The 25,924-nt window shown below is 42.0% G+C and overlaps 2 protein-coding genes across 5 annotated transcripts; one reads left to right on the top strand and one right to left on the bottom strand.

Moving 5' to 3' along the window:
- Positions 1–1,726: 1,726 nt before the first annotated feature.
- GMNN (geminin DNA replication inhibitor) lies at positions 1,727–9,435 on the bottom strand. Of its 4 annotated transcripts, XR_014617014.1 has the most exons (8): positions 8,824–8,940; positions 8,681–8,745; positions 6,924–7,022; positions 6,455–6,587; positions 5,704–5,786; positions 5,513–5,623; positions 2,393–3,919; positions 1,727–1,989 (listed from the first exon to the last, which is right to left on the bottom strand). XR_014617014.1 is itself a non-coding variant. In XM_084226516.1 (7 exons), exons 2-7 carry the CDS (start codon positions 8,735–8,737, stop codon positions 3,716–3,718), a joined length of 687 nt encoding a protein of 228 aa, XP_084082642.1. In that variant the 5' UTR covers positions 8,738–8,745; positions 9,381–9,435; the 3' UTR covers positions 1,727–3,715. The 4 variants fall into 4 exon arrangements, 3 of the variants coding, with proteins under 3 accessions (XP_084082642.1, XP_084082641.1, XP_084082640.1); XM_084226516.1 differs by lacking the exon at positions 8,824–8,940 and adding an exon at positions 9,381–9,435 and having other exon boundaries at positions 1,727–3,919; XM_084226515.1 differs by lacking the exon at positions 8,824–8,940 and adding an exon at positions 9,146–9,190 and having other exon boundaries at positions 1,727–3,919.
- Positions 9,436–17,721: 8,286 nt separating this feature from the next.
- LOC311159154 (uncharacterized protein C6orf62 homolog) lies at positions 17,722–25,298 on the top strand. Its single transcript, XM_084215073.1, has 5 exons — positions 17,722–19,924; positions 21,785–21,961; positions 22,557–22,679; positions 23,378–23,512; positions 24,009–25,298. The coding sequence occupies exons 1-5, from the start codon at positions 19,796–19,798 to the stop codon at positions 24,132–24,134; spliced, it is 690 nt and encodes a 229-aa protein (XP_084071199.1). The 5' UTR covers positions 17,722–19,795; the 3' UTR covers positions 24,135–25,298.
- Positions 25,299–25,924: the final 626 nt, after the last annotated feature.

The raw sequence follows: 25,924 nt of genomic DNA, 5'->3' as shown, positions 1-25,924 counted from the left end.
AGACATGGCTTTAGTATGGCTCCCTGCTTTTCAGAGGGATTGTCCTGAGGAGAGGATCGACAGCACCCAACTTCAAATGGCAGTAGTGTCCCCAGGGGTAGGATAGATGTGTCCTCACAATTGATCACATTTCATTACAGGCATCTGCCAGCAGTTCAACAAACAGCAGCAAATTACAGTTCCTCATAACACCATTCTCAGTTGCTAAACTGTTTTGTGTTATTACAAGAATGGAAAGATAAATGAATAACACAAACATTTTCTGCTGGAAAAAAACATTGATGAGAATGCAATTCAGTCTTAAGAACATTGGAGTGCTGGAAAAGCACAGCCTTGGCAAAGTTTGCACATCTTATTAAATTCTTAAATCCAGTTCTGAAAACAACTTGAGATGGCCCTTGAGGAAAAGAAAATGAATATTCTTAACATGTTCTTAACAAAAAATAACCTATGACTAACTTCATGACTTATGCAGAGGCCACACCATAAGCTGGAGCACAGGACAATGCTGCAGGCCCTCACGTAAGCAATCCCATGCAAAAAACCACGTGGGTTTCAGCTGCCCAAACAAATAGCTATTATGGTCTAAATAATTTCTCCACACACTGTCTCAAGTACAATGGGTGCTTAGCAAAAATAATTTTTAGTGTAAATCAGTTATGAATTCTTCCTCATACAAACACTCCACCTGCCCCATGGTTTGCCTGTCCCTGCACAGCTGCTCATTCTTGAAACATGACACCTGCAAATGACCCACCTCCCCACACTTTGCTCTTGCATAGCTGAAATTCAGCCCTGTTCAGACATGCACAGTTTATGGAAGAAGTGCCAGGACACTGTAGATACATCCCACTTCCACAGAGCCTGAGTCTACCTCAGAGAAAGAAAAGACTGTGTCTGTACCTTTTGCAGTGAAAAGGAGTCAACATGCTAGTAGCACACATTTAACTTCCTGGAAAGAATCAAATGCTGTAGTTAGGTTCCAGAACTGACACATTTATTGTACTAGATAGAATGTTCTCTCTAACTTAGCTGGATATGAAGGTTGTCTTTAGTGATGCTGATTTTCAGCTGCTACATAGCTGTGTTCCAGTGATGAGTTTCCCTATATACTTCAAATGTCAGATAGCTTTAAGAGAACTAATCACAAACAAATCTCTGTATAATTTCTACACCTTCGACAAGCTGTGAGCACATAAGTACCAAGTTCCTAGACTTAATATGTAGCATAGTGCTACTGCATGCATGTTCAAAAGCACTCAAGAATTTTCAGAACAAACTAACACAATCCTTTTAGTACACTTTTAAACAAGAATTATTGCAGCATCCTAAAACTGCTGAGAACATTTCCATACATTAATGTCTGATACAATAGGTATAGTCAGTGTTTGGTCAAAGTTCAATGCATCTGTGACAAAGCAGGTGTATAGGTTTAATTACTGTGACAGTTCAGCTCTCACACCTGGCCTTCTCAGGCATCACAGGTTTTTTTCCAGTTTATACAGCAAACTATGTGCTCTGCTAACAAACTGCACTTAATAAAACCATAGCAGTATTGGTTTAAGACATCAGTATGTATTACTAAGTGGCACATGCCTTTTTGATGTAAAAATGTACTTTATTACAGGTGGGCCAAATGCTGCAATAATCCATCACCCTACTTGCAGAACTTCCATGATTTATTTGTACACAGTCTATTTCAACAGAAGGGTCCAGCATATCAACAGACTGTCACATCATTTTATTTAAATAAAATCAATCCAGAAAAAGCATAAGAATTAAGCCTAGTATGCATTTTTCTTAATCAACCTGAAGGTAAGAAATGCAGACAGACACTGCACACAAATTCTGGATTCGTCTCTTTCTGGCAGTTCTGTTCCAACAACAGCACCTGTACTACAGCAGTTCACACAGCAGGAAGTGAAATAGTGGAAAAGTTGCACTTGCTGTCTTGCTAGTCATGCCACACTCCTTTCTTCCCTTCAGCCTCTGCAAATACAATATGCTCGATGTTTAAAAATAAAGCCACCTCTAAAAAAATTAGAGTTAACAATCAATAACAAACTAAATTGAACTACAAAACCCAATTATATCAAAATGAAAATGCTTCCTTATTTACTAATGTTGAACTACATTGTTAAGAAAGTTGCTTAGAATATGATAGAGGCCTAAGTCACTTAACAAGCATTATCCACTTCTCCTTAACAGAAAACCAAGGTTACTCTACAAATCATTTGCCCAGCACCCAGTTTTGTTTCTTCTTCAAGACAGCATCGGTGCAAGATAAAGGACACACCTTTCTCACCTTTTCATCTTGTGATGGAAAGGAATATGTCTAAGCACCCCCTGGAGCACACACTGGAAGATATAATCTTGTGCTTACGAAGCTTACAAGAAATTGATGCCTCGTTTTCCAGTCAGCATGCTTGAGGTAAAATGGCAGCCAGGAGTATTAGCTCCTACAGTGGTTTCTGACATTTCCTGGATGTCACAACTGAAATCACTTGTAAAACACCTGTTAAGTGATCAACAGCCACAGGAAGTAAAACAGAAGGAATATAAAGGTGCCAATCTGATAGCTCCAGAGTCAGTCACACATACCCTGAAGCAACCATCTTTGGGAAGGCCAGAGAGATCCACCAACCAGGATGCTTCTATTCACTTCTGCCTCCTGAAAGACACCCAGCTTTAAGCTCCTCCCAAGATATGGCAACAGCCCCCATTGTTAAAGCCTTGTTACAGAACAACTGCCCCGAGTCCACTCAGTACTGGAAAATCTGTATCCAACCTTCCTGCTCCATCACAGCCCATGCAGATACCAGATGAGGTGCTCAAGGTTTAAAAGACCCTTTCTATTCCTGTAAACCTTCCAGAACCTAAAGTACCTTGGTAAAAGGGTGCATCATCCCTCGGTAAATACCAGAGCAGTACCTTGAAAACACCAAGTTTCTTTCAGAACAGCTCTCAAGTACAGGCTGCTTTGTCTCCACCTAGTTTTCAGCACAGCTGCTATTGGGACCAAGAACATACCACCTTCTCTTCATAAGCCAATTAAAGTATTACTAAAATAAATGGTCTAACATTTCCCACTTAAGCTCTCATTACGCAGATTGCAAAATGTTTCCTTAGCAGGCAGAGGAAATTAATTTTAAAAAACTCTGAAAATCATAACTGACCTTTAGATTTTGACTCTTATCCAATAAGACTTTCTAAAACTTCACCAACACGCAAGTTTTTTGCCTTTTCCCTCCCTCTATCCGCAAAAAAAAAGCAATTTTGTTATCCAGAATTCCACAAATCTAAAAAGAACTAAAAACTGCCCAAGCATTCCCCTTAAAAACTTGAAAGCTTCCATCTACAGGAGTCATAACTGATTTAAACCAAGGATTATCCATTCCCCTGTCAATTAAGACGTATTTTGGTAATGCAAAGATTTATTTATCAATTTTCATGCATCATGTCAGACCAACTGATAAGAGATATTTACACAACTGTTGAAATACACAGTATTTGCATTTCCTACAAGCAACTACATGCAGCCTGTAGTAAATTTTCATGCAGTATTCAGATACTCCTCCCACTGCTACATAATTCCAGTTTAAAATACCAACATCTGTAATGTCCCCACAAGAGTTTCTGTACCTGAGGTTCAGTATACCCTTTCCAGAGGAAGTCTGCAATTAAAAGCCACATACAGAAGCCTATTTAAAGGTTGTCATTCCAGTTGCAAATGGCTTGCTTGCTTTGAAGGAAGATCTGATCTATTCTCTCTTAAACCAGACAATACTTGTGATGGCTCTTCTTCAGAAGGGCTGCCTGCCTGATCTCCATAGATGTCCTCTTCATTTTCCTGTGTGCATTCCCCTAGAGCCAGACTCTCCAGTGTCTCAAGACTGTCAGGTGCTTGCCCAGTTAGCCTCTACAAAGAAACAGAAGACAGCCAATTTAATATTTTTCTACTTAATGACTACGAAATAGTGAAAGAAGACTCTGCATATTAAATTAATCAACCTAATTACTTCTTTTGGAGGTTGTTGATATAATCAAAACATTCCCCAGTTACAAAAACCTTAAGATACAAGTTCAACTCAAATTACTACCTCTAAACTTGCAAACCACATTTGCTTGTTCAGTTTTCCTTAGGTTCTTCAGTAGGACAGGTTTCATCTCAGGCAACCTAAAACATGGGAAACTGGTTCCCAAGTTAAGTATTTACTATAGTACCTTATAGATTTTATTTTAGAAAAATTACAGTACAATCAGTACAGTACTCCATTTTTAGTTAGAGATGAAGCTACATTAAGTAGAGATGAACTTTAAGCCACCGCAGTCTCTAGCACTTGATCAACCTAGAAGTTCCTCACCTAACCTGAGGTAAGGAAGATAAACAGGACTGTAAAGAGGCTGGTTTTGAAGCTTCTGGTTGTTTGATGGATCCCTTAAGGCTCATTTAAGCCTCAGAAGGGAGCAGCTTACAACTAATAAGTGATCATAACTTTTGAGAAACTGTAGAGAAGTTTCCAACTATTAGTTCAAGTCCTCAAGTAATGTAATTTCTGACAGTGGTTTTATCACTAACAAGCAGTACTCTTCAAGCATCAAAAAAATTCAAGTGTAACATAACAATCTTTCAAGGCTGATCTAAATAACTGCACTAACCAAAAAGTAATTTGATGAAATTTAATTATTGAATAAACAAGTTACTTGCAATAATACTGCATTTTGTTTCTACCTCTCAGTCTAGTCATCACAGACAAAGTATTTGCCAGGCACCTAGCTTCATATCCCAGCTTCATGAGGGCTTAATTCCTGCAAAAACAACCTGAAAGCCACAACATCAAGGCTTCACACCTATCTATGTATTTATCACAGCTTCAGAGGCTCTTAGAAACAATCCTCTTCTGCTGAAGGAGCCATGGAATTAGTGACAACTACCCACTCCAAGGAACTCTCAGAGGGAGCTATTAGGAAATTTGAGTTTATGAACCCTAGAGACTCTGTGTACAGCCCTTTTTGAGCAGAGAAACCAGCACTGTGCCTTAACAAGAAAACCTCGACCTTAAAGAGAATGGTGCTCCCTCTCACTGCTCTACTTGGTGACTCTGTTTGTTACAAGTTTAGATTCTCAAAGGACACAGCCAGTACAACCTATTAAGCACATGAATTTAAGTCATCCCAAAAAAGTGAAAAATCAACTCTTCCTTCCTTCCCTTATCACAATCTCTAACGTGCAAATCCTAATTCTGTTAAGAGAGTCAGTTGAATTCCTTCTTCTGAAAAGATCCATCTTAGTACTCTCATTACTCCTATAGGTTCTAAGATGGGAAAAATTCATCCCCCAGAGCTTTTTGACGACAGAATAAGAGCTATCCTGCAGGAAAAAGGTCAGAGAGCAATTTAAAATGAAGAGTCATGTGAGCACATATAACAGAAGTCATGATTCATTATAAATACTTTGGCTGGTTTCTCACTGCTTTGTTCCACAACATTAAATGAAAATTACTTTAAGTACCTCAATCACACTGGTCATATAATGCACATGCTCAGCAAGGGACATGAGTTCTTCATTTTCTTCTTTTAGACGGGCAATTTCACCATCCTTCTGCTCGATTTCCTTGTGCAACTGAGTTCAAATAACAAAATGTTAGAAGAGGAACACAATAGCCAGGTAACCTTAGCAGTTAGGCATCTTTGAGTAGCTACCTTTTCATTTTCTTGAAGCACTTCATACAGAGCCTTCCTCCTTTCTTCTGCCACTTCTTTCCAATACTGAGATGAAGGATCTCCTGAATTTAAGAGGCTACATTAAGTCTGTGGTAAGACTGACTTCTTAAAAGCACCTTAAGATATCTAACCTGTATACAAGTGTTCTGTGAGCTGTGATACTAAGAACTCACTCTGTATAGTGTTTTCAAAGATTAATTGTAGAACTACAACTAGTGACAAGCTTACAAGAAACATCCTACACTGCATTAATGGCTGTACAGCCCCTTCAGGAAGCTGCCTCAAGCATGGCAGCAGGCTCTGCAAGATGGCCACATTTGCAAATGCTGCTCTGAATGTGCACTTTGTGCAAGACAGAAGTTACTTCCAAGTCACTGTCCACACTGGTCATAATGGTTCTGAGAAACTGCACAAACAACACACTGTGGCAGAACACGCTTTCGTTTCAACCTAATTATTAGTCACTGGAAAACTTATAGCCCAGCCAAAATAAATACAAGACTCCTTAACACTGCTGCACACAATGTTTCTCAGCTTCTGATTCCTTCTCAAATACTAGACATCAATACTTTATTTAATATAGAGGATAAGTATCATCAACTCCTGCTACACATAACGAAAAATCCACAAAGCCCTTATCTAAATGACAAAGGAAATATGTTTCAAGTAGCACTCCAACAGCAGCACAGCATTTAAAGTGCAAGAAAACATTTCAGGAACTACCACATACCTTTCGTCATGAGATCTTCAGCTTGAATGACATCATTCTCATTCTCTTGCTCCTTGTCAGCAGACACCTCCGCTTTAGAAGCCTTTGAGGCAAATTTGTTACTCCAGAGCTTCCTTCTGACTGAAGATTTCTTCTGCATAAAACATGGGCAGGTTTAAGTTTAGAGGAACATCGCAGTCTACACAAAAATACAAACTTCTAAGCCTGCACACTCATGACTGCAAGTAAGTCTCTAAGTCCTGCTTTCTTCACATTATAGTTCTAGTTTAGACATCTTCCTTAATACCCAAAGAACTCAGAAATTGCTACGTTTTAATATTGTTTATTACTAGAACAATAGCAAGCTTGTGTTACTCTAGTTAGCACATTATAATTTTTTCAACTATATTAGTTTTCAGTTAGCAGCTCAAAAGCATTTCACTATGACTAGAAATAATTCCATATTTACAAATTATCTTTTCGTTTATACCTCATTACGCCTGCCAACCAGGTTACCGGCTGCTGAAGGCTGGATCATTTTAAGAGTTGGTCTTCGGGCAGCACTGCATGTGGTATCTGTGAGGTACTTCTGAAAAGACAAAAATGGGTCAGACAGTAGACACCCTTCTTTACATCAACTGAAAATTAGGAATTAATCATGCTTCCATTAAGGTAACACAATTCATCTTTTCAAGACAAAAAAATGACACTGTAGTCTATATAAGGGCATTTGTAAGGAAGGGGATCTAATTATTTCTACCAGAGATAGATCTTAATCACATGAAGCTATGATCAATCCCTGCCTCTTAGGTAACATTTCTCTTTCATAAAAGAACTTCAGCAGAAATACTCTGATTAGATTTCAAGGCCAGTGACTTTAGCTGGACCTCTCAAACTCAAGTTTGAGAGCAGCAGTCTCAGACCCTTGGGGACAGGGATTGTACTTGCAAGGTTAGGTGGTAAAGGCACATCAGGCAGTAGCTGTTTTTATAACCTGTGAACACAGCATCAAACAGTGTTCATTTAAATAGATGTGTTACTTTGATTATCCATTAAAGTGGATTAGAAGTTTCTTTGCTTCGATCCAGAGAGGCTATTGTTTTGTCTAACCAGTATGTTTATCACCCTTGCTATCATGCATAAATGCCTCTTTCCTAAATCAAAGCTTTCTGATTGGGTTGGTTACACTGCCACCATGGGATAGCAAACAATGGCAGACAACCAAGCAAGAACAGCCAGGATACAATGCCACACCAGCGTGAGAAAGTCACCGATTCACACCATACTTCATAGGACAAGAGCTCGCATTTCCCACGGTAGTTTCTGCCACCAATTATCCTACTGTTCCACTAAAGGACAAACATTAACTGCTGTGGGAACAAGAATCACACCGTGTGTCAGACACTGCTTGCTATTACTTAGGATTAGAATTAAGTATATTCTGCCAAGAAATTATTGGCCAATACTCAAGTTTCCCCACTGAAAGTGCAAAAAGCCACACCGAGCAATTCATACCCTAGGGACACTATGAGACAAGAGTGCCATAAATCAGACCTATCAATTAGCAGTTTTCATTAAAACCTGAAGCTTCCATTCCAGTCACTATGCCTCATCATACAAGAGCCACTAGCCTCTATTTTACACACTTTTGTACTATTCTGATTAGGGCCTACATTAAAAGGTTTGCCAAGAAAAGTTACTAAGGTTTGTTCCTAATCAGTTAGCTCTTAAAAACCTACATTGTCTAAGCATTTCCACCAATTCCAAGGCAACTATTATTCACAAAGGTGACTTTAGAATGTGAACTGCCTGCTTGAATACTTCAGTTAAAACACGTCCAATACAAGACAGACAGAACTCTTCAGAACTTCCCATCCATAAAGAACAAACTACAAAACCTATCCTACAACTCCTAAGCATAAGCCAGACAGATTCAGTAAGCAAAGGCAAAAAGTCAGGACAAACAAACCAAACCAACCCAACCCTAAAAAATTAAACGGAGAGACAGTAAGCTCAGTGTCAAAGTAAAAAGGACTTGCTGAGCAATAGGAAAAAAAGTAGTCATAAGCACATAGACCCAAGCAGGACAGCATGTTCCCAAGCCACAATGTCTGCCAGGTTACTCAAGCCAAATGGACACAAGCCAGGTGGAAGCACATTGCAACAGATCCCTTTATATTCCTTCAGTGGTCAGAGAACCTTGTGTCACACAGAGAGGTACTAGCTTCAAGGCTTTAAAGCCTATACCTGCAAAGATCCTGAGGACTTTTCTGTGGTCAGTTTCTGTTTCATTCTGGAATTCATGAGATCAACTGCAATAGAAAACCGCTAAAATTAATATAGCATCCCTCTACTCCTGAAGTTCGGAAACACTAGTTAGAGAACATCACCATTTCGCATTAATGGCCTTCATGGCTGCCTTAAGCAGTCAGCCATGCACGGCGTCGTCAGTGCGCCCCTCCAAAGCCCCTCCCGAGGTTGCACCCGAGACAGGAGCGGCGGGAAGGCAGCACCCAGCGCCGCCACAGCGCGGAGCGGCCTTCCCGCAGGGCCGGCGGGACAGTCCCAGGCGCACACCGGAACGGCTGAGGGGGGAACGGGGCACTCACTCACAGCACCCCCCGGCCCTGCTCCCGCCGGCGAACCCGCAGGGCAAGCGGAAGGTGTCCCAGGCGCACACCAGAACGGCTGAGGGGGGAACGGGGCACTCACCCACACCATTCCCGCGGCCCGCCTCCCGCCAGGAGCTCGCAGGGCCCCTCCCTCCCCGCGCGCGGCCGCGACCGCGGCCAATGGGGAATAGCGAGGCAGGAGCCCGCCAACACCCAAACTCGGCCGCGGAACCTTGCGGCCCCAACCCGCCGCCGGTGGCAGCGGCTGAACGGAGACGGAGATCAGCCCTGTCTCGTCCTTCCCGCCCCTCTCCCGGGCCCAAGGCCCCGCTCACCGGCGGCCGCTCCCGCAGAGACCCCACTGCGCGCGCTCGCACACGCAGCCACCTTCTCGCGCGCGGCTATAAGGAGCGCTCTGATGGTCACGTGACGCGGGGGCCCTCTCCGAGCCAATCGCGGGCCGCGCTCCCCCCGCCCCGCGCGCAGAGGCCGGCGCTGAGGGGGCGCGTGGCGCTGCGCGCTGTGCTGCGGGCTTTGGTTGCCTCTGGCTTTTGGTTTTCTTTGGTTTTACTTATAAAGGAGTTGTGCCAGATCAGATTTAATCGCGTCTCCGCTTATTCTCATCACTCCTGTCTAAACACGGTACAACCTGCAAAACCGGGGAAGAAAATTAGCAGTGTTAAGCTGCAATAACTGCTACACAACGTTAATTTTGTGCATGATATAGACTACAGTTCTTATTAATTATGCCTTAGGCGTGCTGTTAAATTTTTTAGAAGCCACTTGACAATTATATTCTTGCAAATATTTGCACATTTATCTTTCATTTATACTAATAATATCTTCTGCTGACTTGTGAATAAACAGTTTGTGGAGTTAAGGCCACATTCCTTACAATCAAGGTCTCACAGAACAGCTATCAACATTTTTCCCAGGCAATATGATGGAGCTATTAAAAATTAGGATAATTACAGAGAAAGCATTTATTTAGCCTGCCATTCTGTCGGTCTCCTGTTTGGAAAGAAATTCTATGGCACTTATGAGAATGTTTTAAGTTGAATGTCATGGTCCTATGAAAGCAGGAAAGGCAGAACATAAAAAAAGAGGCGTTAGGAAATCTTTAAACAAGGATAAGGAAATAAAGCTGATCTCTCTTGTTCAGTCTCTCACTGACCCATTTAAATTTTCATTGTCCACAATATCCTTTGGCAAGTACCTCTAGAGCTCAAATAATCTTTTGTCTGAAGAACACCATCTTTTTTGTTTTTTTTCCTTTGAACCTGATTCCGATATTGTCACTTGATGTCCCCAGTCCTTGTACTGGAAGGGACAACAAACAACCTGCCCTCATCTAGGCCACTGTTACACAGACAGCTCTCCAGTTCTCTCTCCCAGGCCTGCTTAGCTGTCCCTGACATGAAAGCTGTTCCATTTTCCTGCTCTTTTGTGAACTGTATGTTATTTGATTTGCCACTGCTGAGCACTGGGCTGGCATTTCAGTGGGAAAATCTGCCATAACTCTGAGATCTTATTCTTGAGTGATGGTCAGTTCAAAGTTTGTCATTCACTGTGTGAAATTAAGGTTTATTTTCTTATGCATATTCTTTGATGTTTCTCTGCATTGAATTTCATTGCTGTATTTGCCCATCACTCAATTCCATAATTTCCTTCTGTAGTTTTTCAGTCAGGTCCCTTCTTGTTATCTTGAATAACACAGTATCACCTCAGTAAACTTTGTCAGCTCAGTAAACTTTGTCTTCTTTCAGCAAATGAAAATAACACATGCAGAAACGTAATCTAAATTAATATTGTTCTGTTAGAGTACTAAAAAAAAAGTACATGCTCTTAGGTTAGTTTAATTTTGTTGAAATTTCTAGGTTTCAAAACACTGGCAGGTATTAGTAATTCATTAAATATGCACACAAATCCTACCAGCATTGAATGTCCTTTCAGAAAAATCTCGATACAGGTAGTGCCTATATGAGCACACCATAAAAACATTCCTGTTTTTACATTTTATGTTTTCTTATACAAAAATTTTAAATTCCAATAAAAACTATACTAAGTATTTAAATTAGATGCATGCATCAATTTCTATCATAAATCATACTTAAGAGGCACTGTGTGAATTTTATGGCTGCAATATATAAACTGTATGTCTTGTAAATGCTATGTTTTCAAAAGTAAACTTTCTCAGATGTTCCCCTTTCAAAATTCAGGTTTAATTCATAAAAAATTTTCAGGTAGATTTACAGTTCAGAAGTGGAATAACTGTTTTTGGAGATGTTGGTAATTGGAAGGGTCCAAGGTAATGGGAGATGGTTCTGATGCAACAGTCTTGTTGGTTTTGCCTTTTAATTTGTTCCTTGCTGGAGGCATACAATCTGGAGGTTTATTACAAAGCTGCCACTCCTTCAATTTATCCAGCTGAAGAACATGTCCTCTTACAAACCACCATGTCCCACAGTTCAGTCTCTTCAGTTCGAAAGTTTTCGAACCCCACCACCATCTCAGAAAGAACACTGAGAGTTTATTATTACAAGCTTATTCATAGCTTTAATTGTGGGAAACCAGTATAATGATATAAAAACCTCACCAAAAAAACCTAGGGGGAAAAAAAAAAAAAGCATCCAGGTTATTTTACTGTAAGAATTCCCCTTTTGTAGCCAAAGTTCCAAAGTTTTAATTTAAACAGGGATTAAGGCATTTCAGCTTGTTTGTTTCATAAAAAAAAAACCCTCTGTCATGAATACTTATGACTATTTGCACTTCAAGTGAGCCTAAGCAAACACGCCGAGGTTTCCCATAGAACTCAGCCAATTTGTTAGATTATTCATGGCAGCAGAGAATGTGTACTTTTTAGAGCTTTTGTATTCCATTGCTGTTGATAAATGTTATCAGTTTTTACAGCAAATGAAAACTGAAAAAAAAAGCTCCTTGGAGGACTTCATGTGCCTGAGAGCATGAGAATAGGTGGGTCTCCAGCAGCTTGGGAGTCCTGTATTGCTTACATGCCAGTGTGTGGAAACTTCCTAAGCATTGCAGAGGGAGAGTCTGGACTTGGCTATCTGAATAAAGTGCTGGCAAGGATGATTTGGACTTGACACTCTCACTGTCCCTTTTGTCAAGGCCCTTTCTGTACTCTCCAGATAATGATCTAGCTCTGGGCTGCTTAAGGGCTTTATTTCTACCTGCCACATTAAGTACAGGTAAACCACACTGTGTGTTTTTTAAAAATTTTGTTATTACATAAATATCATAAAAGACCTCCTATTTGTTAGTGTTTACTGTAAGCACTGACTGTGTTTGGGATGCAGAGGAACACCCTGGGAGAGGGCCAGGGCAGCCCTGCAGTGCTGAGTCTCTGACACACGGGAATGTCTCACCGCAGTCCTGCCCTGGCCGCAGCCCTGCAAAGGGCCCGGGGAAGGAAGGCCCGAGACCGCCTTTGGAATCCCTGACCCAGTTAAGACCTGCGGCTCTCAGGGTCCCTCGCTGATGTTCTCTTGACCCTCCTGTCCAATATTTATTTCAGGGATGAAAGAACTCCCCGCAGTCCGCAGGGTGACAGTAGGTGGCAGCGTGGCATCACGCTTTCCCTCCCTCCGCCTCTGGTTTTTCGTCGTGCTTCGTGTGTTACCGACAAGAAATTCGCGGTTTGTCTTCTTTTCCCTGCGTTAATCAGCATGGAAGGCTGCATGCTAACGAAACGTGTGGATTATGTAGACGGCACAATCCAGGTATAATTCATAAGGCCGACTGGGTTTCAGTGATGGCCACTGTTAATAATTAGATCTCTCCAGGAAGTACACAAATTTCATGTACTAAAACAAAAGATTGTCCTGTGAACCGTGATCCTGAGTGCCTCAGAGGTGAAAAGTTGAAAGAAAAATCTGCATCTCACCTGGTTATTTTTTTCCCTAGTTGAGTACTGTGGGAGCCACTGAGACATCCTTTAAGACACTGTTAGGTCCTAACCCACAGCTCCAAAAAAAAAAAAAAAAAAAAAAAAAAGTGCTTTAAGATTTAAAAATTAAACATGCTCTATAAAAGCTACAAATTAATAATATGCTAAAGCTGCTGTTGACTGCAAGTATTTAGAATTTTATTTACAGATGGAACAAATAAAACATTTTTTTTTAATTTCACCCTTATTCTTGCAAGCATCTGCTGATTAAAGCACAAAACCTACATTATTTAAGACCAGTACCTCACATGCCCAAGAACATGTCCCATTTTATGACCACAGCCCCCTGAAACTAGAAGATGGGACAAAAGGAAGTGCCCAATGAGGCTTCATATTGTAGCAACAGCTGTGCAGTGGTGTGCTGGTTTTGGCAGGGGTAGAGTTAATTTTCTTCTGTCCACTGCTGTCTATCACAAGAGGAAGTAGACAGTGGTGGACAACCAAAGTCATTCTATGATTCTGTAATTCTAAGTGGGTCCAGAACACAATATAAGGAATGTTGAACATTAAACACTGACATTTCTTTGCACAAAAGCATTTCTCTTATGACTTAGAAACTGTTTTCTCTGAATGTAGAAATGAGTGAATCAGTATGTTCTGAAGTATATGAAAGAGTTTTAATTACCACCTAATTTGTCTTGTTTGAATTTCCAAAGAATACTAATTTATTTTTGTATGATGCATAAATATTTGGCACTGAATTAATCATAGTTCTGTTTTTGAAGCAAGTAGCTTCAGGGCTGATTCTGCTTCTAACATACAGTACAGTATGTGTGGAATGTACAGAAGAAAGATAACAGAATCCATCTAATGTCTTCCTAAATATGTCTATAACATACATAACAATTTTTGGCAATTTATTAAAAACTAATTATTAACATGATATTATTAATTTTTAAGTACCTAATCATTAGGCTGGAAATTAGGAGCAGGGGCATTAGAGTACAATCTTGCCCACATGCTTATGAGTAAACATGCAATTTTGAAAACAGGAATTAGACTCTGAAATTACATAAATTTTAGGGAAAAGAAACCCAAAACAACAAGGTGTATCTAGAAAGTTATCAATGGTTTTTAATTTACAGAAAAAGCACAAGTTATAATGCAAAGGAGTGCTTGGTTTCACTGAAAATAGTGAGGATATGATAACATGGTAACTGGAAAATACCAGGTTTTCAGAGAAGCATAGCCAGCAACTAGATATTTTAAACTTTCAAACTTTTTTCAACCAGATATTTTAAACTTTCAGAATTCCATGAGTCACTTTCTCTCCCAAGGAATATATTTTTGAGACAAGTAGAATACATGACTACCTTCACATGGGCCATTTCCTGTGCTGCTGGATTCTGTACTTCTGCAGGATGGCAGCCCTGATGCTGCGACCCCAGTCCTCAGAGGGGTCTGTGTGCACCTGACTCCTCCAAGGGTACAGGACTGCAGCTTTGTGGTGGTCTACACAGTCCTCCTCACTCTGGGGGAAAGCCTCAAGGACACCAGCTGATTTGTCTGTGTTGTGCTAACCAAGCAGAGGCTGACCCACTCTGCTGGCTGTTTTACTCAGCCTGGATTTATTGTGCACAAGAAACACTATTTTTGCTGTGTTAATGGGATTTAAGCCTAAAAAAAGAGAACTATTACTGCATATAATGCCACAACCTACTTGTCAGGTTTGTTTTGTATAACATGCACATTCCTTTCTTCTCAGTGATAAGCCTTACATTATTTTAAATTAGATTTGAAGAGAGGTAGTCTGTCATTGAATTGAGTGTTACAATTGCAAAATACACACCCAGCTTCCAGGGCCACAAGCTTCTTTTATAAATGATGCAACATTGCATAACCAGTATGAAGCATAACAATAATACGTAATTATGTAGTCAAGAGAATTATGGATCAATAGCATACAAGTATTTATTTTGCTAAGTCTTAACTCTCCCTTCATTAAGAGATGTTACTTTTTGACATATGTTTTAACTAAGATGATGAGATTTTTCTACCCTATAAGCTTCTTCATGATGGAGAGACAGAAGCACCACTATATAAAAGTAGGACAAGACTCAGCCAGCACTCATGAATTTAATAATGCAAAATTTCTGCATGTAAATGTATACTAAACACACTTGGGTTGGTTAATTGACTCATTTGCGTAAATGTTGTCAGGGTACCTTTACTAGACTATGAGCAAAAGGGGAAAAAAATCTTCTCTGACCTTGCTAAAAAAAGGAAGTTGTCTATCTCAGGAGGAGCACCAGTCTCTACAGAAGGAGTGATTCCAGCTCCCTATCCTTTCTGAAAGGATTTGAGCAGCCTGAGTTTGCAGAAGACAGGTGTTGGCAGCTTAACACGTAATACTTTGTACTTGAACTCCCTTTTCCTTTACACACAGACACACACATCTATTTAAGTATATGTATATTTTATCTAAGTATATATATATTCCTCTCCTCATAGCTCTACTATAAAGTCCTCCAGAAGAAAAAGTGCTCTTACACCACCACTACATTTGACAAAATTTTTTGGGTGCATTCCTCAGCCTGGGGCTGGGCAGCTGCCCGATCCCTTGTGACTGCATCTCAAAAGGGCAGCTGGAGTCCCTGGGCTGGAAGAAAAGGCCTTCCTTTCCCCTCTGCAGGTGGGCAAGGCGCCAGTTCCCCCCGCGGGCCTCGAATTGCCGGGGCAATCCCCTCGTCAGGCGGTGCCGAGCTCTTGCTGTGCTGGCACAAAGCGGGTCACAGGCCAAGCGTGAGTCATGCCTTAAAATAGCAGTGGGCGCAAGACTGCAGCACAAAATGTCACACAGGGCAGCGTGGAAAACAAAACTGGACCAAACTGGCTGGAAGAGCAGTTATCTAAACACAGCTCTCCTTAAGGACAGACTGATGTAGTTAAAAAACTCATGTCAGTCTGAAATAGCCACACAAGTGCGGAGCTAACGTAATCCTCCTATTTACCTGCCTTGCTTTTTACCACCAAATAAAGGGTTATTTTCAATCGGCATTGCCCGTTAGGACTGAACAGCAATCTCTAAGTAGGTAAAAATTACATTTCTGCTCTGTTCTTGTTCAAACAACAGAGGAATGTTCTGGGCAATGCTGGTGTCAGGGAAGGCAAGAGGACTGTTCGCATGGGAGGGTCTGGATAACACCCAGAGAAGATAACAAGGTCCAAAGGCTGAACACAGCTCCTGCCTGTAAGACAGGCAGGAGAGACATGTCCCAGGGAAAGTATGTAGAAGAAAGGCATTCTAAAGGAAAATAACTAATTTGAGGGTCAGGAGAGAAAAAGGGGGATCGGCAGGGACAAGCAAGAGACTGGGGAACCAGACACTGAAATGTGGAATTACTGGAGAGTGCCATTGGCATGCTTCATGGGCTTTGTAACACGATCAAGTGAGAGAGACGGTGCCCGCACTTGTCTTCTGCCTGTAATCTCTGTAATATCGCCGCTGTTCCCTGGAGTCACAGGCGCCAGCTCCCAGGGAAAGGTGGGAGCGCGGCGTTCAGCCAGCCCGGCAGCCCGGGCCATGCAGTGGCACAAACCAGCCGCTCAGCACCCCTCGGCTCCCCGGCACGAACCTGCGCTGCCGGCGCCTCGGGAGCAGCCCCGGGCCGGGGCATGTGGGACAGCGCGGAGGTTTCCCTGGCACGCAAGGATGGGCCCGCAAACGACCGGGCCCGGTGCTAGGATGGCGATTCCTCCTACTCGCCCTGGGCCTTCCCACAGGGAGAAGGCTCCACAGCAGTCTGCGTCCTCGCGTCGCATCCATTGCTTCCATGACATTCCTCCTTCCTTCCAGAGAACGGGAAGGGAAGAAGAGGGGCATTAGCCTGTCCTTGCAGTGCAGAAATAAAACCGCTTACTTCTCTCCAAGGATTAGGTTTGTGTCTCTGGAACAGCAATTACTTATTTATCAAACTTAGCTAGCCTTCTCGGGAAGCGCTGCGGCCGCCAGGAGGAACACGGACTGTCACTGGCTGCTGTGGCGAGATCAGCGCTGCAGACACACCCTTCGCCATGTCAGCTTTGAATACATGCTGGAATTTAATTGTTGTTTTATTTACAGTTTTACTTTGCATACGTGGGACGGGCTGAATACAAACCGCGACGTAGCAAATTACACAAAATATGCCACTACGAGACTTGTTTACCTATAACATCACCACGCTAAAGGCTGGAACAAGTTTAAGCATTCCGGCAAGGCGACGGAATTTGGGGATCAGGCGTTCCTTGGGTGGGACGGAGGGGAACTGCCCCAGGCATATACCACCTCGGGCGGGCGTGGGGGGGGTGGGGCATGGCTCTTCCCTCTCGTTTGCCTCACACCCTGCCCGTCGTCGTTCCCCCGCCCCCCCCCCCCCCCCCGCCCCCGAGAACGGCGTTGAGCAGCCCCATCCGGGTCCCTGTCCCGCGGGCACCACGCGGGGCGAGCGGGCGGTTACACGAGGCGTGACCACGGGGGGTGGAGGGGAAGAAAGTGTAGGGCAGTGAGCATTCTTGGCGCGGTGAGAGCTCGGAGACGCTCCATGCCGCTGCTGTATTGTGCTTTCTGCCATTTCCGACAAGGCGTGTACACGGTGGTTACTGAGGTTGAGCTCTACTTCCTCGACCACAACAGTGCCTCGCCCCCCCAGAGGCACGAGCGCTTGGTACGCTCCAGCGGGGCGGGTAGGGCGGTGCCTGTGTGACTCAGGCGCTGCCATTTTGAGGGGTCCGTGGTGGCTGCGCAGCTGCACTCCGTGCTTGCTCCGTGCCGAAGCACAGGCACTCCCGCTCCTTCCTGCCCGCTCCCGCCGTCGCTCTCGAGGACGTCCCGGGACCGCCTGGGCGAAAAGAGGCTCTCCTCAGTCCTTTCATCATTCTTCCCGGCCGTCCCGGTCCTGTTCCGACGCCGCTCCGGGATCTCTCTATGCCCGCCGCCCTCCTCCGTAGGAGCCTCTAGCGCAGGGACAGCGTCCTCTTCCTCCTCCTCCTCCTTCCGCCGCCGTCGCCTCTTCCTTCTCCTTCTCTCTCCGCCACCATTTCCCCACTCCCCGGCCCCGGGGCGCTGAGCTAGACTATGGGGACCAAGTCGGGGCCGAGCAGCGGCAGAGCGGGCGGCCCGGTCACCGTGTCCCCTGCGGCAGGGATGGGGGGGCTCCGCGGCTTCGTGGCTTTATCTTGACATGGCTCCTCTCCGTGCTGCCAGCACCGCCGCCACCTCCTCCACTGCTCCTCCTGCGCCCGCCGGCTGCGGGTAGCGAGCGGGCCACGGTCCCGGGCTCTCGTCGGGGCCTCTCAGTCTCTTGCTTAACTCGGGGGGAAGCTTTGGGAGGGGTTCGTTTTTTTTTTTTAATTTTTGTTTTCCTTTGGTTTTTTGTTCCTTTCTCTCCAGGGAGAGAAGGGGAGAAATACTTTTTTTCCCCCTCCTCTTCTTAACCTGGTCCGACGAATTTGTTAACCTAAAAACTTTTTAACCCCGACTAATCAAACACCTGAGGAGGGGGAAAAATGTCTGGAGAGAGGAAGAAAATAACCTGATAACTGGGGATTTGCTTTTATTCGGGGGAGGGTGATTTAGAGGTTTAAAATTGCAACCTAGGTTGCAATTAGATAAAAAGCAAACAAAAACCTCGCAAAGAAATCTGTCACCGAAAAGCAGGAGCGAAACGCACTCCATGTTTTCCGAGTCGTGGCCATGAAGTGAGAGGGGAGAGAGGCGGTGCTGCTGTGGGTGTCCCGCTGCCCCGGGCGCGGCCGCCCTGCGCGCAGAGAGAAGCCGAAGGGAAATCCAAGAGCGCCGGACATGCACAGCCTCGGCTGACCGTGCTCGCACAGCTGAGTGAGAGAGAGAGGGAAGGATCCCCGGGGGATCAGCAGCCCAGGGAGTGTATGAGGTGTCGGGGGATGTAGGGCTCTCCCACGGGTAGGGAGCAAGCCCGGGTTTGGGGCACTGATTCAGGCTTAAGTCTCTCGGTGAGATAATAGTGTCCTTTGAATCCCTGTTCGCCCCTTGTCAATGGCCATCATGATCCCTCTCCTCTTCGGCAGCAGTAGCCTCAGGGTAGTGATGAGCAGGATGAAGTTAGAAATGACTCCGCTGTCTTTTCTCTTTGCTCCCCTGCAAACCAGCGCTGTGTTGTCAGTAGTTGATTTTGTTGTTGTTGGTGGCAGAGAAATGTCATACTTCCCGGGTTGTGCACTCCTCCTTTGCACCCTTTTCTCTGCTCTCCACCAAGTGTAATAATACTAAAGAAAAAGACAGGCAACATAGCAATAGTGGAAGGCTGAGAATACTAATCAGTAGAGTCATGAATCTGGCTGGGGTAGAACGCAGTTTGTAATTTCAGCTTCGGGTTTTTTTTTTTGTAAGCAGAGCAAAAATACCCCCCCCCCCATGGATTGGGCTTGTGCCACTTGCTTTTTGTTGTACACATAAATTGTGGTAAGATTTGTTTGGGGTTTGTTTTCTTTTTTTTTCCCCCTTCATTCTTTCCCACTTATTCCTGCAGCTAAACTGTTCAAATTTTTCTCTTCGAAATTCTTTGGGGTTTTTTCTTGATTTATTGTAAAACCTCTTGTCCAGCCATGGCTGGACAACTACTTTCTTTGTTTCTTGACCCCTCCAATATGACATTCTCGTAAAATATTGCCTGAGGTGCGGTTCTGGGTTACATTAGCGTTTGATCTATTCAGTTATATTAGCAGGAATCAAGCGACTTGTTTCTGTTGTACTTAAGTCTTACGAAAAGGTGCCCGTAGTTTAGCGACAGTTTCCAAAGGCTTTAGTACCATCTGTATTACAAAATGGGGGACCCAAACTCCCGGAAGAAACAAGCTCTGAACAGACTTCGTGCTCAGCTTAGAAAGAAAAAAGAATCTTTAGCTGACCAGTTTGACTTCAAGATGTACATTGCCTTTGTGTTCAAAGACAAGGTAACTTGGTTTTAAAGTGTGTCTGTTGCATTTTAAGCGTTCTGTGCAAAGTCTTACTGCCTGATTGCATCAAATGTTTTATCCTTAACAGAGTCCATTGACTTTTATTTTTTTTTAATTGCTAATTGCTATGATACTCACTTAGTTCATGTTTGTCATTTTGGCTCTTTGTGTTTTGTAGTTTTGTAAGGCGGAGGGTTCCAGTGCCTCTTTAAATGGTTAGTTAGTAACTTCTGTATTGGGTAGATATTTTTCAAAGTTAACACTGTAAATCGTTGAGCCTAATTGGGGTCTGTCCTGCCCAATTGCTGGCTGTGAGCAGTTGGGCTGTGAAGGCGGTCTGACTGGGGCGATTGCCCCGTGTGTTTATCTGGTGAAAGCAGAAGGGAAGACCTGGCAGTTGAAGGGAGGAGTCGCAAGATGTGATGTGGAAATGGCCCAAGTGCGCAGGCACATGTGGAAGTGCTGCTGTCGTTTTGAAAGGGAGTTGGGAAGGCAAAGAGAAAAATCTTCCTTGGCTTGGCTGCCTCCTCTGCTGCTGAACTCCACACATCTGGGTGGGGAGCTGGGTCTTTCTAAAGCCAGCTATAGACCCGCAATTGTGGGAGAGTTTTTATCCACAGAACGTTAAGGGAAGCAGTTAGAGGAAGTGAATGTGCTGAACACATGATGAGGAAGTGAAGGTAGAAGCAAATGGCATTAGAGTACATAATGCATGTAGATGAGCTCTGATATTGTTTAATCTCCTCATATGTATAGATTTTGCATTTGATGTAATAATTAGGTGTTTTTAATGAAGACTTTTCCTTGAAAAGTTTCTTTAAAATTCTGAGTTCAGTTTGCTCTTGTTTGTCAGTTCTAGTGCAAGCAGAGATGGATTTTATTGAAGTATAATTTCTGGGTGCTGTGCAATAGTAACATAAAAATGAATGTTTAAGCAGTGGCAACAATTAGATTTTCTTAGGTGACATGGCTGTGACTCTTTTAGTTGGACATTGGTAGTACTTTTTTATTGCTTTGTAGAAATTCATGGCAAATGCCTGTTTTAAATCCTGTTATATTTGCATACATCTCAGTGATCTGAAGATGTCCGTCCCGTACCATTTTGCTTAAAGTAGGAGTTTAGCTCAAGTCAGTATGGTTAGCAAATAGTTGCCTGTTACCTGTGTTGTGATGAAGAGGGGGGGAGAGGGGAAGTGGAGCATTATTTGGTGAGATACACTTTCTCTTAAGTAGGTCAAGACTTCCAGTGCACTGTTAGAAACAGACATAAACTTTAGTGATTTTATATTCTCATAATGTTTTGGCCTTCCTTGAGAGATGCTGAAATATTTGTAGGGAGTACAAAAGTTATATAGCAAATGAAAATAGTTCTCCTTTGAGAAGATTATAGCTAACTTCAGATGGTATCTCAGTCACCTGCTGTCACCAAATGTTGCATTGAAAGATTTCACTTTTCATAAAAGGCAAACTGTAAAAAATTGAAAAGGAGAAAAAAGGTGTTACCTGATTTGCAGAGAGAAGCTTGCAGAAGTTCTTGGTCATCCCAGAGTTGTATACTCTACTTGAAGAAGGAGTAATTCTGTTAAGTTTTATGTAGAATCTTAGTGTTTTCAAGATTGATATGTAAATCTGCATTTTTGGAGACTACAAAAATCTGTACAGCTTTTATAAAAGTTGTCAGTCTGATTCTGTTTAATTTATGAACTTCTTTGCATGTGAATTTTAGAATGATTTGTGTCAAAGTCTTAGTCTGTGTGATGTGTACTTTATACAGAAAATCACAAATCCTGAAGTAAACTGTTACCTATAGTTTCCTAAAAAGGATTGCAATCTTAATGTAATCTGTGCTTTTTTTAGAAGAAAAAGTCAGCACTTTTTGAAGTGTCTGAAGTGATACCAGTCATGACCAATAACTATGAAGAAAATATCCTGAAAGGTGTGCGAGATTCCAGCTATTCTTTGGAAAGTTCCTTAGAGCTTCTGCAGAAGGATGTAGTACAGCTCCATGCACCCCGCTACCAGTCCATGCGCAGGGTAAGGCTCCTTTTTATGCTTGCTGAATTGTACTTTTCCAACACTTGTGCTTTTCCTTGTGAATCTTGAAGGCTAATCCTGCCTTTTTGTTTTCTCATTTGCTGCATGAGGCCTCTGTGGGCCTGTGTTTGTTTATGTGGTCTAGTTTGAAGAGTAGCAGTGGGGTAAGAATAGTTCTGAAATTGTTGAAATATGTAGTTCTTAAGTTTTACCTTTCGTTTGTCTCATTCAGAGATGTGCCTTGGGAATTGTATCTTCTTGCCATCTTTGTCCTTTAGAAGGAATGTGTCCTTTAGAAGGAATTCTTGCAACAGCTCCTGCTGTACATCTAAGTGATGTTGCTTTACGAATATTGGAAGACAGACAGTCTTTGCTAGTGTTTTCTTAAAGTTGTAGTTTATACTAAGTGGGTAATGCTACTAAAATTCAGTGGCAAGCGAGGAAGACTTCAGCTGTGGTATGAATAATACAAATGGAAAATCAAACAAATATTGTATAAGTATCACCTCTCAAGTATGTGCCTGTATAGATAAGTTGCTTATCTGTGTCTTTGACTACTGGAGGGAATGTAAGTACAGAAATTTATTGCTCACAGGATGTGATCGGCTGTACCCAGGAGATGGACTTCATTCTATGGCCTCGTAATGATATTGAGAAGATAGTCTGTCTCCTGTTCTCTCGGTGGAAGGGATCTGATGAACCCTTTAGGCCTGTTCAGGTATTGGGTTTTGGGTTTTGACTTCAGTCACTAACTTGTTCCTGGAGGGAGTGTTCTCTTTAACCAATAAGTTGATAAGGTATGCAAGTTCTGTAAATGTTAGAAAAGTATGCTGTCTGCTTTTATTTATAAAGCAGTCAGTGTTCTGAATGCCAAATTCTGCCTCCTATCTTTATGCACTGTTGTATTAGCCCTTCCAAAATGTAAGTTTCCAAAGGGCCTTTGCAAATGACATGTATGTATAAATGCATACAGTGTGTTTGTATTTGTAGGAGTGGATTAGATGTGCCTCTTAGTACAATTGAATCTTTGTCTAAATGTGATGGTGTTGTTAAGGTTTTGTATTCCAAATTGCTGTATTTGATTAGATGGAAGAGTAAGATGGATGGAGCCTTTGCATTATAAATTGTTGCACAGGGATCTTCTGCCACAGGAAGATAAATTGGGTTTTATATATGCTGCAGGTAGTGTTGTACCTTTGAGTTGTTAATATGTCATTGCAATGGCTCAATCAGTGTTGGCAGAATGAAATTAGGGGATTCTTAAAATTGTGTCAAGACACAGTTTCTGCTTTTCAGAATAGATCAGAAAAGGAAAGAACAAAAGTGGTTGTAAAGCCCCAGATTGAAGACAATAAATGGGTTACATGTGAGTTTTATCTTGAAAAATATTTTTTTTCCTTCCCTCGCACCATGTAGGCCAAGTTTGAATTTCATCATGGTGACTATGAAAAACAGTTTCTGCATGTTCTGAGCCGAAAGGACAAGACTGGAATTGTTGTCAACAACCCTAACCAGTCAGTGTTTCTCTTCATTGACAGACAGCACTTGCAGGTAAGCTTCTTTTGTCCTTGTTTTAACAGGTGTATTTTAATCACAAAAAGCTTTTTCTTCTTGGGAACATCAGTGATTTTGCTGAAAGGTACTGAAGTAGAAAAACCAATCATGCATTCATGATTGCATTTTGGCAGTTTCAGGGGAAGCTTACACTATAAATAGGACTCATACGTGCAAAAACTAACTATGGGCCACATATGTGTTCACATAGAATTAATGTTCTTGTATTAAAAATTGAAGAAGTTCTGAAATAGGCCTAACAGCGTTTAAGAAAAAATTAAAGCTTTGGTTTGGGTGACAATACAGAAATAATTCAAGTAAAGAATGAACAAAATAGTGAAAACATTTTATGCATTAGAGTTGGTAGACTAATTTTAAGCTCTGTCTATGTGTATGAAATAGTGAATTTTAAATGTCTTTGGGGGTCTGCCTACTAAAACCTGAGTTAACTTCTAGGCTTAATACCTTTTCTTTGGGTTTTCTTTGCCTCTAGACTCCAAAAAACAAAGCTACAATCTTCAAGTTATGCAGCATCTGCCTGTACCTGCCACAGGAGCAGCTCACTCACTGGACGGTTGGTACCATAGAGGATCACCTCTGTCCGTACATGCCAGAGTAAGGTACTGGCCAGCAAAATGGGGAAGATCACAGAATGCAGCAGTGGATTTTCACTTTCCTCACCACTTCATTCTTTCAGAATTTAGAAGAAAATGGACTCATGTTCAGAACACTATACATTGTGAAACTTGATCATCCTGGATTTTTTTAATCATTTGTATCTCAGAACTTTGCAATTTTTTTTAGATGTTTTCTGCATGGACCTTGTGAAAGAGAGGATGCTCTGCACACTTCTGCACTGCATCAGCATCTTACTGAAATGCGAAATGAAGGGACTGTACATTGAAACAAATGTATCCGAAAGCACAAGGTGATCATTTGTGGTGGTGTTCCCATTTGTGCTGGTCATGCCCCCTAACATCCCTAATGTTAACCATCAGTATTTTGAGGGTGAGAAGTGAATGTAACGGGTATAAAAGCCTTATAGCTTTGCTGTTCATGATTGTATAGACGAGCACTATCATTCATTCTAATGAACGAAGAAGTGGCTATTACAATAGGAAGTAAGTGTGGGAAAGAAATCTTTCTTAAAAAAAAAAAGGCATCTCATTTAATGTATAGGTGTTTTTTGCCTCTTTTATTTTGCTGGGCCATGTCTTAAGTTTACTGGCACTTTTGTTTTGGATCTCTTTCCCCAAGTTGCTGTATAACTGTATGAAGGTATTCTTTTGAGTTGGATGCATTTATACAGATGAGGCAGACCTGGAGTCTGAAGTTGCTAAAGCAGCTCAAAAAAGGTAAAATAATAGCTGCAGAAACAATGTTGGTAGAGGATTATTTTTTCTTGAGAGTTGAGACTTGTAAACTTGCAGGTGAACTGTGCAGGAAATACTGGTTTCTAAAACATTTCTTACAGAAAACCCATTGAGGTTGTTTTTTTTCTTTCTTTTGGAATAGACATTATAAACCAATGTAAAATAGTGTTTGGAGTGTCAAAAGTTGGTTCTGACAGAACATTTTAAGATTGTGCAATGATAAAAGAAAGACTACTGTATAGTTTTGATGACAAAGAAGGCTCTGCTTAAGGGTTGAGTACCTTACTGGAGTAAAACTGCATAAGCCTACTCCCTTTGGATAAAACTAGTGCTTACCTGTTTAAAACTTGTATTTAGCTTTTGTTTGGAATTGGAAAAAATTGAAAATTAAATAAATTAGGTAAAAGATGGCTGGTTTTATTTATGGAAAACCTATTAACTGAATCTTAGTAGCATCTTCAATCTTAAAGAGTGTCACCCACTACAAACGCTGAAAATGTACAGACTGTAAAATGTTAAGATTAGCAAAGATCAATGGCAAAGGTGTTCTTGCAAATGTGGGCCACATGTTTTGAAAAGTACTGGTCAGAAATAATGACATTACTAGTATCCTACTATCCTGGTACAGAAGTATTTTTACTTCCAAGGTTGTAAGTTCCTACAGGTTAATATGAAACACCCTACAAGAACACCCCCTGAAAGCTCCAACTTCACTTTCATGGTTGCCTTAAGTTACAAAGAAATATCTTGAAAGGGCTGCTCTTCAGAATGCTAAGGCTTTCTAAAATATTTAGTAACCACCATACCTGCTAATAGTACTGAAAATTTCTCAGCTTTAAGTGTCTCTTCTTTGAATGATCTGTAAGACATAATGCAAAATGTCCACATGAAGCTTGAGCTAAGTTTCATAGGTTCTGGAACATATAAGTTTCTGCATTTTAGAATTTGCTTAGTAAGTGCCATCCTTTGTTCCTAATTTGTCATTTTGGATATCATCTCACCACAGTGACAATAGGCTTGTAGTTACCTTGGTTAG

This window comes from Fringilla coelebs, assembly GCF_963513975.1.
Source record: "Fringilla coelebs genome assembly, chromosome: 1".
NCBI lineage: Eukaryota > Metazoa > Chordata > Aves > Passeriformes > Fringillidae > Fringilla > Fringilla coelebs.
Note: the sequence above shows the minus strand (reverse complement) of the source record. Positions and strands in the feature narration are given on the sequence as shown.

Bases quoted from the DNA above. Each gene is read 5' to 3' on its own strand.
- GMNN (XM_084226514.1), bottom strand. The intron at 5,787-6,454 runs GTATGTGGTAGT...TCTTAAATTCAG, and splicing joins TGAAGATCTCATGACGAAAG to GAGATCCTTCATCTCAGTAT. The intron at 3,920-5,512 runs GTACTTAAAGTA...GTTTCTTTGTAG, and splicing joins ATATGACCAGTGTGATTGAG to AGGCTAACTGGGCAAGCACC.
- LOC311159154 (XM_084215073.1), top strand. From the start codon at position 19,796: ATGGGGGACCCAAACTCCCGGAAGAAACAAGCTCTGAACAGACTTCGT. The intron at 21,962-22,556 runs GTAAGGCTCCTT...TATTGCTCACAG, and splicing joins GCTACCAGTCCATGCGCAGG to GATGTGATCGGCTGTACCCA. The intron at 22,680-23,377 runs GTATTGGGTTTT...CGCACCATGTAG, and splicing joins AACCCTTTAGGCCTGTTCAG to GCCAAGTTTGAATTTCATCA.